This window comes from Hyperoodon ampullatus, assembly GCF_949752795.1.
Source record: "Hyperoodon ampullatus genome assembly, chromosome: 6".
Classification (NCBI taxonomy): domain Eukaryota; kingdom Metazoa; phylum Chordata; class Mammalia; order Artiodactyla; family Ziphiidae; genus Hyperoodon; species Hyperoodon ampullatus.
This window is the reverse complement of record NC_136919.1, coordinates 78018509-78033870: the sequence shown is the minus strand read 5'-3', so window position 1 is coordinate 78033870 and position 15362 is coordinate 78018509. Positions and strand designations below refer to the sequence as shown.

Below are 15362 nucleotides of genomic sequence, written 5' to 3'. Positions count from 1 at the left end.
TGGCGGGCTCCTGACATACTCTTCATTCAGTGTCCAGCTGCTTCACCTTTGGATCCACGACAGCAATGTGTGCCAAGGCCATGCCACATCGGGCTGTCCTCAGCTGATGACCAAGCAGAGCACGGGTACCAGGGCAAGGCCATTCTGCCTGACAGGGGCTCTTCAGCAACTCCCCATCGGCCTGGCCCCCCTCTTTCACAGGTGTTAGCCTTCCATCCTGTGCTGAAGGCTCTCCCCACCCAGGCCGCGTTAGGACTTTTGTTGGGGCCCTAGGCACTTTTGCTGCTCTGGACCCCTTTCTCCACAAAATATATTAAAATTATATTTTATAACTGCATTCATATAAAGATGAATATGATCTAGGCCGGACCTATTATAATATTTGTTATTATGACATTCATTTTTTCCCCTCTGATTTTAAAATAAATCAAATTAAAACATGCTCATGGATTCCTAAAAATGTCAGGTCTCCTAGGCACTGGGACTTCTATGCCTAATGGACACATGGTCCTGGGCCCCAGCTGCTCCAGCTCTCTCCCCACTTATGCTTCCCAGCCATTTCCCCCAATAAGTCTCTTTCCACCTAATCCCAGCTTAGTGTCTGCTTCTCAGAGGACCCAAACTGCCACAGCCATGAAGCAGGAAATCAGTCTACCCAGGGTGAGGGGCACCTCCAAAGGCTCCACGAGATTCTCAGTAAATCTAGGAGACCTCACAAATCCACTAGAAATTATTCATTCTACTTCCGGAGTGCATGATAACTGTTTAGGAGCAATGTCTCACACTCCAACCCATTATGAATGTATCTTCCTCACAGTTCACATATATCTGACAGTGTTCTTTAAAGGCTACTTACTTACCTCCTGGGTGGACAATATTTTAACCCCTGAATTTGCAGTTCAGTGCCTTGTGCCCATGCACAAGCCACTAGGCCACGTGAGCCACAATCTCATTCCTGATGCAAAAAAACAGCAAACACAATGTGACCTGCTCAAAGTGAGTCAGAGAGCCTGCTGGGAATCAGACCAGGACTGCTGACACCAAGTCTCATATGGAACCACTAGACCAGACCACATTCTGTTGCCCCTCCCTTTCCTGTCCATCATTCATTTGTTGCCAAGTTGGGTATTATTTACTGACGAAGTAAGACTGTTTTTCACTGGGAAATAAAAGGTAGCTCATCAGAAGTTTATCATCTCAGTTGAAAGGGTGGGGATGATTCAGAAATCACCAGGTGTCTGCCCCAGGGGGCTGGGCCAGAGAAATGACCACCAGCCCAGGCTGAGTGTGTGTCATTGGGTACAATCTGCTCTGAGGAAGAGGAGCCAGTGGCTGGGGGGAGTGTGCAGGCACTGTTGTGTGTACCCTTCCAAGGGGAATGAAGAAGGTAGCCTGGAGTCCTTAGGAAATTATGTCTAGTGTCTGATATTATGAGAATTTTCCTGCCCAGCTCAATGAGGCCAACCCTCCTATCTGGTCCAGGGTTCTAGAGCCGGCAGAATCTCTAGAAGAAGCAACTTTTATCAGATACTTTAAGTCCGAGTAGAAGAAACTAGGTATAGATAGATCTTAGGTGGAAAGGATCCTATAATCAACCAAATCACTGGGGATCCTGTTGAAAGATCAAAACTCTCGGTGATGCCAGCCAAAGCTCAGGTCCCTCTGACATAATGCCTGCAATAACAGCACATGTACACTTGCTTCTGAAGAGGACTTTCTTCCTTTCTTGCAGCAGTACTCTGTACTAGCTCAACTTTTGTTGTGGAGCCAGTGGCCCACTGGTAGTCAGCCATTTTCCCTTGAATTAGGAAAAGAACTTTGAGGGCAGCTCCTGAACTTTTATTTTCAGTCTGGCTAACCAGCATTCCACAGAGATTGCCATTGGCTTGGCTGCGATGCCAATGGCGTCCTCTGACTCATCTATGATCTGGTCCCGTTGGCCACATTTGTGCTCCAGTTGCGACGTCTGCATCTGTGTCGTGGTTGTCTGGACAAGCTGTCTCCCAGGTAAGGGAGAAAATTTGAAGGAACGTATGCCAGCTGGTCTGCCGCCATCGTGAGGAGACAGCACCCAAAGACAGCAAGTTATCATGCCCACTCTCCAGTCTATGGATCTGACAGTCATCTGCTGAACCTTTAGTTCTAAGGGTTTGGGTAAGTTTTACTATAATAGAGTCTGACTCTATAGTAGAGTCAGATTGAAGTGGAACTTCTAGTCTCTGCTAAGACCTCAGTGCCAAGAACGATGGGGGACAAGTCCCTCTACTTTCTACAGAGTGGTGCTAGACCATCCCTGTTGGATGTGCTACCTTGTGGCAGACCTGGAATCTAAGCCAGCTCTACCAGATTAGCCCATCTCTTCACCACCCCTGCCAGCCTGTATATATGAGAAGGCCAAGAAGGGATCAGAGAGACTGGAGACAGAGTTTCTTTGAAGAGAGTTGTCACACAGCTGACCTGCCATGTGTTTCCTTTTGATCCCCCAAGGGAACGGGAGGAGACTGCTTCCCCTTTCTTACCTTGATCCAAGGGAGCGGGCTTCAGGGAACCACTTGTAGAGAGGATGGGGGAGGGAAACTACCATCTAATTTCATCCCCACCCATGCTTGCAAGTTCCTGGGTTCTGTGACTGCCTTGGGCCTTGAGAGGAGGGTGGCACAGTTAATGGGAGAATTTGATCAGTGGTAACTGGAGTTTGTGGGGTACAGAGGCTGAGGCCTGACTCTTGACTGCATGCAGCTAGAGGTTGTAGGGGCCTGTGAGGGCAGAATGGAGAGAAAGGATTTTTGTTGCCAGTGAGCTGTACTTCCAGAGGTTGATGGGGCAAAGATTTGAGTTTTCCCTAAGCCTAAGTGGGCAACTCAGAAGGTAGCTGGGCTAGAGTGCCTTCAACAACTCTTGTCAAAGGGACTGCATGCAGGGTGTTAACCCTAACAAAAAGGGGCTGGTGATGTCAAAGAAAAAAAAAAAAGAAAGGGGCTGGTGTGGTGTACCTAGTGACAGGCACTAAGGGGGATTCACAGATGGCCAGTCAGAGAGTACATCATTTTTGTCATTGGCTGTGAGAGAAATGGCCGGCATCTGGCCACCTGAAGTGTGAAGGGCATCGACTCCAGATTAAACAGCACTGGTCACATACAACCTTTTGTCGCCTTCCATTTCTTTTCCACCTGCATCCTACCTTTACCAACCATGGAGGAACTAGAAGCAGCAATGTGAGTGGGGAAAGAGGAAGAAAAGAACAAAGGGAAGAAGTATGAAGAAATAAAGTCCAATCCCTTCTCTGATGCTGCTCTGTGGTCTGGTCTGGGGGAAAATTTGAACTGGATGAGAAGTTGGAGTTTTGACTTGACTGAACTTAATCCTTAAAAATGAAGCTATTAAAAAAAAAAAAAGAAGCTATTTGGGGCTTCCCTGGTGGCACAGTGGTTGAGAGTCCGCCTGCCAATGCAAGGGACACAGGTTCGTGCCCCGGTCTGGGAAGGTCCCATATGCTGCAGAGTGGCTGGGCCTGTGAGCCATGGCCACTGAGCCTGCACGTCTGGAGCCTGTGCTCCGCAACGGGAGAGGCCACAGCAGTGAGAGGCCCGCGTACCGCAAAAAAAAAAAAAAGAAAGAAGCTATTTGTTAATACTTGAAAGTGCCTGGAAAGCTATGGTAAAGTCATCCAAGGACAGAGAAAGGAGATCCAGCAGAGCTTGCACAAAGGCAATGGTAAGAAATTTAATAAAGCTGCTCTCCTACTGGGTGCTTATGCAATGAACCAAATGGATCAATGCAGAGAGAGAATGAACAGGTGCTGTTAAGATGATGCTTGAACTCAATCCAAACTGAAATGGGAAAAGAATGTCGTGAGTTATGGAAAGATGATCCATCCATCTCATGGTCTTTGATGGAATAAAACAGTTCTGACCTTATTTTACATTTTGAAACTTTGTTCAGCTCCTTCTATGGTGGCACCATATGCAGACCTGATTTTTAAAATCTCAGCAAAGAAACAGATTTCCCTCATTATCTTTCCAGCAATTATCTTCTTTTTGCTAAGGCAGGTAGGAGACAGTAATGATCTGAGCTGTCAGTTGGTTACCCCCTGAAGGATTTTGTTTCACTTCATAAAATATTAACAAAGGAAAAAAAATCCATATGTGATGAATCCAAACTGAGTAAGAAAAAGCAACATAATATCCCATCCCCTTCAGTACTCCACCACAATCTTACTGCGGTAGTCATTTCCACCATAAGACAGGAATTTGGAGACATAGTGCTCATTTGAAAAATCTGACTCACTGTTTGGGGCTGTTAAAAACACACAGCCAAATGAAGGAAAACTTATATCCACATAATATTTTTCAGGTATCACATTCACTGTTCCCTTTTCTGTAACACATAAGCCAGAGCCTCCGGGGAAGACTTCCTTCGGCAGCTCTGCAGCTCTGAAGTTTCTGAGCAGGCACACAGCTTCCCTCACCCCTGCTGTTTGTTTCTCCAGTTTTCACCTGAAAGCAAAAGCATAAGCTGCTTCCAGGAAACGAATGAACAGGAGATGAGTTTATATAGAGCCAAATCTGCTGCTGCAGGCAGACACCTGAACCATTTAATCTTTCCTTTGCCACCCAAATTGATGGAGCTCAGGGAAAATCAATATACCTGGTAGAAGGCAAATGTAATAAGAAGGCAACCTCTCTCTTGTTTAGAGCATTGGAGGTTTTTTTTTTCCCCCCAAGAGTTATCTCGGTCAAACCTTTGAGTCATATGAGCACAGAACTTTTAAAGTAAAACATTTTAGAATTTTTAGAACCCATCTTTTTTAGCCTCGTCCTATGCAGGGGGGAAGTCTTACATAGGAGGAGTATGAATGAGTGTGTGTGTGTGTGTGTGTGTGTGTGTGTGTGTGTGTGTGTGTGTGTGTGTGTGTGTGTGTGTGTGTGTGTGTGTGTGTGTGTGTGTGTGTGTGTGTGTGTGTGTGTGTGTGTGTGTGTGTGTGTGTGTGTGTGTGTGTGTGTGTGTGTGTGTGTGTGTGTGTGTGTTGGGTGGGAATGAGAAGGCTCTTTGGCTACTGACTGGGCAAAACCTCACTCCAAAAGCTGAAGAGAAGTCGAAGTGAAATAGCAGAGAAGAGCTGGAAGAAGTGAGTGGAAGGTAAGTATTCAAGATTCCTGCTGATCATAAGCAGAAACATAACCTAGGATCTAGGGCCTACTCTGCCATCATCTTCCATACTGGCATTCTCAAATACTCCCCAGACATCAAAGAAGCCATCCACTCTCATGCCTGTACACCTCTGCATATGCTAAACTTATCTTCTTATCCATCAGGCCAAATTCCAGTTCTGACATGACTTCCCGTAGAAAGCCTCCCCTGAACCCCAAAACCAAGGTGGTCTTTCACTTCTCTATGATCCCATATCATTTATTTCATACCTCTATTGATCATATATCACTATGCATGTTTACATAGCATTTCAGTATTTGAATATTTTGAGAAATGCCATAATATACATTAACACAGAACTATATTAAAGGCACTGAGAAGTCCTGAAATAAATCTGTTTAGCTTTCTTTAGCTCTGGGTTTCCACAGTTTATTTGATCACATATATAGCCCTTCTTCTCTCATATAAAGACTTTTATACTCAAGTACTGGTATTCTAGGGAATAGCACTTTGGAAGAATTGGTTCCTGTGATCCCTCTGAGGTCAGTGACATTTTTTGTATCATCAGGATATGTAAGAATACCTGACCTATAAAGAGTGCTTATTATGTGTTTGTTGAATTAATGAATGAGTGATCAATGAAGAAGCCTCATTCTGATGTTCAGGCTCTGACTAGGCTGACTATAATCAGATGCTTTGCTGGAAGGGAGATAAAAGTCTTCCTAGATTCCCTTCAGGCTCAGGGTCAATGACTTCTTTAGGCCTTAGTATTGATGTCAGGGGACTAAACAATGCTAGAGGGCAAAGCTGCCTGCCTTTGGCAGGTGTTTTAGAATAGCCAAGGAAGAAGAGAAAAGATAGAAAAGATGAAGAGGAGGAGATGGGATGGAGAGAGGGAGGGGAGAGGAGAGAGGCGAGTGCCTACAGCAGGGGTGATACACCTACCACCAAGTCTCTGTGCTCCTCAGGGATGGCCGTGTCATCATGCCTATCTCTTGATACAGATATTAGAAAATCTCCTGGTCGAGATATTAGAAAGTCCAGGTCCTCTTTTTCCCATTCCTTAGTCCCTTTAGTCCCCCTTTTTCTTTTTTTCTAATGCCAAATGCAATGTATTTATATGTACTCAGGAGGGACCCAAAGCACTCTTGTTTTTTTTAAAAATAGATCTCTATTGGAGTATAATTGCTTCACTATACTGTGTTAGTTTCTGTTGCACAACAAAGCGAATCAGCCACATGCATACATATGTCCACTTATCTCCTCCCTCTTGAGCCTCCCTCCCATTCTCCCTATCCCACCCCCTAGGTCATCACAAAGCACCGAGCCCATCTCCCTGTGCTATGCTGCTGCTTCCCACCAGCCAACTATTTTCCATTTGGTAGTGTATATATGTCAATGCTACTCTTACTTTGCCCCAGCTTTGCCCTCCCACCCCATGTCCTCAAGTCCATTTTCTATGTCTACCTCTTTATTCCTGTCCTGCAACTAGGTTCATCAGTACCATTTTTTTTTAAAGATTCCATATACATGTGTTAGCATACGGTACTTGTTTTTCTCTTTCTGACTTACTTCACTCTGTATGATAGACTCTAGGTCCATCCACCTCACTACAGATAACTCAATTTCATTTCTTTCTATGGCTGAGTAATATTCCATTGTATATATGTGCCACATCTTCTTTATCCATTCATCTGTCGATGGACATTTAGGTTGGTTCCATGTCCTGGCTATTGTAAATAGAGCTGCAATGAACATTGTGGTACATGTCTCTTTTTGAATTATGGTTTTCTCAGGGTATACGCTCAGTAGTGGGATTGCTGGGTCGTATGGTAGTTCTATTTTTAGTTTTTTAAGGAACTTCCACACTGTTTTCCATACTGGTTGTATCAATTTACATTCCCACCAACAGTGCAGGAGGGTTCCCTTTTCACCACGCCCCTTTCCAGCATTTATTGTTTCTAGATTTTTTGATAATGACCATTCTGACCGGTGTGAGGTGATACCTCATTGTCGTTTTGATTTGCATTTCTCTAATAATTAGTGATGTTGAGCAGCTTTCATATGCCTCTTGTCCATCTGTATGTCTTCCTTGGTGAAATGTCTATTTAGGTCTTCCGCCCATTTTTTAACTGGATTGTTTGTTTTTTTGACATTGAGTTCCATGAGCTGTTTGTATATTTTGGAGATTAATCCTTTGTCTGTTGTTTCATTTGCAAATATTTTCTCCCATTCTGAGAGTTATCTTTTTGTCTTATGGTTTCCTTTGCTGTGCAAAAGCTCTGAAGTTTAATTAAGTCCCATTTGTTTATTTTTGTTTTTATTTCCATTACTCTAGGAGGTGGGTCAAAAAAGATCTTGCTGTGGTTTATGTCAAAGAGTGTTTTTCCTATGTTTTCCTCCTATAAGAGTTTTATAGTGTCTGCTCTTACATTTAAGTCTTTAATCCACTTGGAGTTTATTTTTGTGTATGGTGTCAGGTGGTGTTCTAATTTCATTCTTTTACATGTAGCTGTCCAGTTTTCCCAGCACCACTTATTGAAGAGGCTGCCTTTTCTCAATTGTATGTTCTCGCCTCCTTTGTCATAAATTAGGTGCCCATAGTGCGTGGGTTTATCTCTGGGCATCCTATCTTGTACCACTGAGCTATATTTCTGTTTTTGGGCCAGTACCATACTGTCTTGATTACTGTAGCTTTGTGGTATAGTTTGAAGTCAGGGAGCCTGATTCCTCGAACTCCGTTTTTCTTTTTCAAGATTGCTTTGGCTATTTGGGGTCTTTTGTGTTTCCATATGAATTGTAAAATATTTTGTTCTAATTCCATGAAGAATGTCATTGGCAGTTTGATAGGGATTGCACTGAATCTGTAGATTGCTTTTTGAAAGCACTTTTGAAATAGATTTCAATGGGTGGTGAATTTGGAGATTTTGATGTATAGTATTAGGTAAAGAGAGAATAGTAAAATATTAGAACTCAAAGCCATTTTAGGGATCACGGAATTCAAATTCCTCATTTGCAAACAGGTCAATGGAGACCCTGAGAAGTTAAGGGATCGCCCCAAGCCCTGCAGGACATTTGGTCCTATCGAAAATGTCCATAAGACATGTAGTCCATGCCAAAAGGTCCTTGATATTTGATCCTGTCCAAAACATCCATAAGATAGTTGGACCATAAGACATTTGGTAGATGCCAAAGGTCCTTGATATTTGGTCCTGTCCAAAACCATTTGGCATGGACCAAATATGTTTATGGATGTTTTGGAGAGGAACAAATTTCAAGGACCTTATGGCATGGGCCAAATGTCTTACTGGACGTCCTAGACAGGACCAAATGTCTGCTGATCACCCAAAGTAATACAGTGCTCTGATAACTAACTGGGTCTGGAGCACAAGCCTTCTGACTTCTAGCCTAGTCCTCCTTCTCTATCTCTTGTTGATGCAAATATGGTCAGAATGTTCTGTGCTCAGAAATGAGAGTGAGGAAGAACTAGTGGTGATGTATTCTTCAAAGAATAGATGATACTCAGGTAACATAGTCAAGTGGATGATTTGACACTAGTCCACAGGTCTGCTGTCTCTCCCAAGATATACGTGTTCTCCAAGCCACCTGGTCCTTGCCATCATTGAGAATGAAAAATTATGCACTGAACAAGTAATTATCAGGTCATGACATTGGTTAACCAGGGATCTGACTTTGTCATCTGGCATTTCTTTTTGAAACCCCAAGACATTGTTAGTTGTTTTATTCATTTAAACAAAGGTTTCAAGAGGTAGTAACATTTTATTGTTTTGAGTTAACCCAACTGTCATGTAAAATACTCATTCAGATTCATGGATTAATCTGTCATAACAGCTTATCATTCACTCTACACATAACACTCATTAGACATGTGGTTCCTACAATGGCCACAAGTAGAGATGGGCCGTGTGTCTTTAGGACCAAATTATGGATATACATATGGAAACCCAAATCTTTTGTCATCTCCAAGAGTGCTAAACCTTACTTTTAAAAGAAGGAAGTGAATACTTCTTTGGTCTTTTTCTAATTTCAATTCCTTATGTAAGTGACCATAGATGTATCTAAAGAAATCATTTCTGGGGCATTTTTTGTTCTCTTGTTCTAACTTTCAGTCCTATATCTACTGAGATAATCACCATCTGGTTAACCAAAGTAACACACTGCTGTGATTGCAACTCTCTCTTCTCAAAGACCTCCAGTGGCCTCCCATCATCAATGGAATAAAGTTAAAATCTCTTTCCTGGCATTCAAAGCCTTTTAGAACTGCCCCCACACTGTTTTCTCACTCATCTCTCTCTCTCAGCTGCTACCCCTTGCCAGAAGCATCATGGCTCCTGCCTCTCTTGTCTCTGCCTGTTCAAATCATGCCCATCCTTCAAATACACTTGACTTCTCACATCATGTCTTCTAGAACATCCAAACAGTAAGTGATCCCTCTTGTCGCTGAATACCAAGCACCTTTCTTTTTTTTTTGGAAGCAGTCGACACATACTACTTTGTCTTACATCATTTGTGGTAGAAATCTTTTCCTCTTTCTCAAAAGTATGTTCCTTGAAACCGGGCAGCGGCCATAGAGGACCTGTCATTTTAATCATCATTTTTCCAATCATACCTAATACAGTGTCGAATGAGTGAAAATGCTAGATCCAAAGTTGGCTTTGTCTTAAATAGGTAAGCCACAGGAGATGCCAACCTTTCTTATATATGGTTACTTATAAATATGTTGTTCTAAGAAGCCTGGGCATGTTAAAAAAGAAAAGGAACTTACAAAAAAGGTTGCAGAGTAGAAGTTGGCTAACTGGGTCTAACCTGAAGATGTGTTTGGTTGGCCTTGTGGTGTTTTTTAAGAAAATATTCACCAAGTTAAAAATTGGGGAAATTTCACATAAAACCCATGCCTTGCTGATTATCTTGCAAAATCGAAAGAACTGGTTCCCTGGGCTTGCATTCTCACATGGCGGCAACTAATTGAAGTTGAGTACTCTTTGTACGTGGTCCATGCTCTCTGGTTTGCCACCATCCTCACCCAGCCCATATGCCACTCTCTTTATACCATCTGCCTGGCCCCTTTGGGAAACTGAATCTGAGACTCTGGATATAAAGGAGACAGAACAGGAGCAAAGAGAACAATAAGGACGGAATGAAGACTGTCCAAAGCCAAGATAAGCCATAGGATGTACACTTAAAAAAAGTTGGAGACATGGTTAAAAATATCCACATGAAGAGAAACTACAGTGAATGAGGAATGAAGTAAAGAACCATAAAAAGTTGCCATGTCTTCAGGCAGCTGAAGGGGACACACTCTCATCATCAGCAATGTATTGTGACTGAGCAGATCACCTCAGTATCTGCATGGCAAAGGACTGAAAGGGAAAATGTTACCATTTGCAGCAGAACCAACATTCCTATTTTGTCCTTGATGGAAAGCCAGTCACCAGAGTCTTTTCGCTGGTCAACAAGAACTTGCAGTTGATGACTGTAATGTTTTGCAACTGTAGGGGGACCTAGGCTTTTATGAAGCCTACCAAGGTCCAGGTGAGAGCTGCCATAACTCACAAGGAGGCGAGCCCTTGCCCTGTCTCTGTGGGGACTTTCTCCTCCAGCCCACTGCTCACTGATAACCTCTCCTCTCTATTTTCCCTGCAAAGAACCAGCCCGCTTGGCCACTAGGGGGCCCTATTGCTCACCGCAATCAGGACTGACCATCAGTGCTATTGGCTCCCCTCCCTGCCACCAGGGAAGTTCTTTATAAACTTATTCCCATCACTCCATCTATTTTTAGTGAAAAGTAATTTAGGATTATTCCAGCCTTGTCTTTAGAAATAAGAAATGTTGAACAGCAAATAGAAGAAAGTCAAGCATAATATGGAAATGTGAAAATAGCAAGACCAGGTCACAGGGGAAGAAAAGCCGTTATCTGGGTGGCCTTCTCCTTAGTTACAGAGCTCGTGTCTGCAGTTTGCCTCTCTCTCACGGGTTACTCTTCTCTTCCACCAGGTCTCTCGGTCCCTACTCACCCTCCTCTCTCTGTCTCCTTCTCTGTCGACAAGACACAGGTCAACGTAGAGAGAGATGGCAGAAACAGTTATCCTGGAACAAGGACTCCATTTGTCCCCAGCTCACCCAGTTCACTCCTGAAGGTGTGATCCTGCGGGAGAATGGAGTGGGAGTTCCGCATATTTCCTCCTCCAACAAACCAGTTCACGTTGGGGTTCCAGAGGTTCACAAAGCCACAAAGATGATTTTCTTCAAAGTCACATTCTGGCAAGAGAGAAATAAAAACAGACTTCATGTAGACGTAGTTATGCCTGGGTACACCCAGGCTCACTGCAGTTTGCTATTAGATACTCAGATATGTTTCTCACTCCCTTTGACCACTGGGATCTTCATACCAGGACCCCTGGACAATGTCGGTCAAGAAGAGAGATCCTGTAATGAACAGAGATTATAATTCATCATTGCTTCTTTGGATTGTGGCCCTTCTGCCTACTTGCCATGTGGCTTGCTGTGTGACCTCTCCTAGCCTCTATTTGCTCATAGGAGAAATAGGGGGACACTCCCCCTGCACAGGGCTGTGGTAAGTGTGGACAGCTGCCAGCACAGCGCCAGACACATGGTTAGTGCTTGGTCAATCAGCCAACTCTGTGACAAAGCACTATTTAGAGCTATGCTTTTAGCTCCAGAAAGTTTATCCACCACCTTTCTGGTAGCCCATTCCCCCATCCCCTTCTCTCTTGATAGTAGACAAGGTACTAAGCTAAGGGCTAAGGGGCATGTTTCCTAGATGCTAAAATCATCTGCTTTGTTTATAAACAAGAACCTGGTCAGCGTAGTCGGAACAGGAATATCTTAGGCACTGGGTCCTTCTGCAACTCCTGAGTGGAGAAAAAAGAGAAGACAAAGAGACTCTCTTTCCCCTTTTCAGTAGCACTGACATGTTTGCACGGATAAATTGTTCCCAGTCAACAGACTCCTTTAGGGGGAACAAGAAACTCACAAGCCAGTTCTTTCATTGACCCCCATAATTATCAATTAAAAATATGAAGTGTGATTGTGCTTGTCATCTTTTATTGGCCCCTCCAGTCCCACCCACCTTTCTTCCACGCGGCTCCATTCTCCAGAGGTTGACGTGTACGGCCTTGTATGGACTTCCCTGCCTTCTGGCTTCTCATTGGATTCAACCAATGGAAGGCAGGAGGAGAGCAAGGTTGGGGGTGTTTATTCCTCCAGCTCCCTCTCTGCCAGGTGGCCATGGGTTGGCTGTGTCTCTCTATTGAGGGACCGTACAGCTACTGTCTCCAGGTTCTGATAACCCCTTCTCCCTTGCCCCTTCAGACCTAAAGATATTGATGGCTCATGAGTCATCATTTTGACTAGTCCTGGATTACTGCATTAGCTTTGACTGGTTTCCTTCACCCACCCACACCTTTGTAGTCCCTTTAGTGAGTTTTCTTCAAATTACTCAGGTTGAATGTACTCTGTTTCCACTTTCTTGCCAGGGTCCTGACTGATACAGTTGTCAGTGTGCTTTTGCATTAACAAGCATTGAACATTTTTAAGATTTTCATTTTCAACTTTTCCACTACAGCATCCGCTAACCCATGCCCAAGAGTCGGTGCCAAAGGCTGCCGCAGAGTAAAAGAAAAAGCAAAATATTCCTCAATGTGCCAGGCAGTATTCTGAGCACTTTATACAAATTAAATTATCTAATCCTCAAAACAACCCTACAAGGTATGTACTATTATTAACCTCATTTTACAGATGAGGAAACAAGGGGAGCAAAAAGAGTGCACAGAAAGAAAGGTAAGGTGAGAGTATGATCATACAGTTCAATAAGAAAAAATATCAGCGCTCCTTTTGTGTTTTAAACAAACTAGAAGCCATCAGGTGATTTGGAGAAAGGCAATTAACATTTTTGAGTGCCAAGCACTGTGACAATCACCTTCACGTCCCTGATCTTATTAGTCCCCGCAACAATCCTACAAGGGAAATATTTTATCCCCATTTTGCCGGTAATGAAACAGAGGCTGAGGGGAGCAGTGCATTGACTAAGCCAACAGGTGGCGCTCCACTAGGTATGTCCGACTCAAGCCTGTGGGGTGTTAAGATCCCCGCAGCCGCCACTAAGGAGCTCCAAGGAAGATACAATCTTAACTCAGAAAATGGTCACAATCTTCAGAAAATGGTCGCAATCCAAGTCGGTTTTCTTTCAGAACTGCCCTTGACTCTCTTGCCTCTTTCCTTTCCACAGCCATTCAGCATCCAAGTACGGTCAGTGCTGAAAAATCTCTCAAAACTACCACCTTTATCCCATTCCACGGCCAACCCCAATTTTAGACCCTCGTATGTCCCCTCTTAAGGTCACAATCACTTCCTAAGGGTTTTCCTATCTCTGACCTATTTTCCTTGTTTCCAACTCATTTTCCATGTGGCAGCCAGTCATCATCTGAAAACGCAGCTGCAGGCCCCTCCCCTGATGACTGACTTTTAACGCCGCCCAGCTACATAATCCCGGAACCCAAGCTCCACAGCTGGGCTCCAGACTCTTCCTTAACAGACTCCCTTAACAGTGTGATTCTCACTTCAAACACTACCCAGCCTCTCGCCTTTGCCTGGACACACTCTGTGCTGTCCACCCACTATGGGGTCTGCCCAGAAAGAGCGCTTTCCTTCCTACCCTGCTCCTCCACCTGACTAAATTCTACTCCTTCTTGAAACTACGGCTCAAATGCATCTCCTGGATTCAGTCCTGTCCGATTTCCTCCCCTCCTCCCTACACCTCCACAGCACGGCTTGTCCTTCTCCAGCAGAATTTGTCATATACAGAAACAGCTTCAGTAGGAGGCAAATGGAAGGTGAGTGACCTCAGGACATAGAGTATGTCTGCTTTTGATGCCCTCTCAGAAGCTGGCACAGAAGAGGCACCTATCAACCCTGCTCAAGTGGAATCTGAGTGACAACTGTGAGTATAAAGACAGAGCAATGGTGTGTAAGAGAGAAATGGAGGAAAGTGAGGAAAGAGGTAATACAGAGGTAACAGGATGCCTCCTTTCTGGCAAATGCTACAAAAAGCTGAATTTGCAGCAAACTGGATGTCATGTTTATTAGAATATGTTGAGCTTAAGGCAGCAGCTCAGGTTACAGTCGCTGCATCTACTTTTCTTTCATCAACCCAGTCAGTTGAGGCAAAGTCTAATGAGCCTTCCTCTGCTAAAGACAGAGAAACATCATGCAACACTCAAGTGATGCAAAATTCAAAATGCACTGCATGGTGTCATTTATAAAATGCCCTGCCTTTCAGATTGATTCAATTCCCTGTGGCAACAGGAGATTTTAGAAAAAGATGCATGTTCTGATGCAATGAAAAAGAAACCCACTTACCGATACAGTAGCCAGTTGTCATCTTGATTTCAAAGAGTGCAATGCTGGCTGTATTTCCATGTCCTAGCACACCTTCTATTAAAATCTGTACAACACATGGGGGAGAAGGGAGTTAGAGTTCAAAACACCACGTGTCCTTTATCAGTATTTCAGCTACTTGTCAGGAGCTGTTCAGTGATTCAAGGCAAAATGAGATTGTTTGTCTCGGCTCATTGCTATAGGACACCAATCTCATGATGGACTTTACTGAAAGAAGGCGTGTGTGTGTGTGTGCATGTGTGTACACAAGCTCATGCACATATTCTCAGAACTTTGAGGTGAGCAAGGAGTCCAATGAGAGCTCAGAGCCAGCTGTCTTCCATCGTAAGCACAGCCACCACCTTCTCCGGTGCCTGTGGTGGCACCAGTTGGCTGCAGATGGAGAGGAGAGCTTGTGTCCCTGGGGAAATCCATTCTGAGACTAGCCAGGAACTGAAGGCAGAGGGCTCAGAGGGGAAAAAAAAATCCCTTGCAGGAGGAGGTAGGAAGTGCCATTTGACTAGTGGTGGGGGATTTCTGCATGAGGTGGAAGAGGCTCAAAACTCATCTTGTAGTTTCTATATTGCTAAAAATTTGAAAATTTTACATAAAGAACAAAGAGAAGCATAACAACTTATGTGGCTGATTTCAAGCACTGTTCACAGTACGTCCTGCTTCTGAAAATATTTGCTTCTCCTTATGTGATTTTAGTCCAATATTTTGCAGCTATGCTGGTAGATTTAGGGTGTGATACACTGTCCGGAGGATGCTGTGAAATAGGGAACTCAGACCTT

General features: G+C 43.8%; 1 protein-coding gene across 1 annotated transcript in view; it reads right to left on the bottom strand.

Moving 5' to 3' along the window:
- MAMDC2 (MAM domain containing 2) overlaps nucleotides 1-15362 on the bottom strand; it is a gene marked incomplete at its 5' end in the record, with an annotated part of 180948 nt that overhangs the window by 70564 nt on the left and 95022 nt on the right. The window contains 2 exons of the mRNA XM_079705840.1: nucleotides 11293-11430; nucleotides 14551-14635. Coding sequence (XP_079561966.1) covers nucleotides 11293-11430; nucleotides 14551-14635 — 223 coding nt within the window. The remainder of the gene's footprint in view (nucleotides 1-11292; nucleotides 11431-14550; nucleotides 14636-15362) is intronic.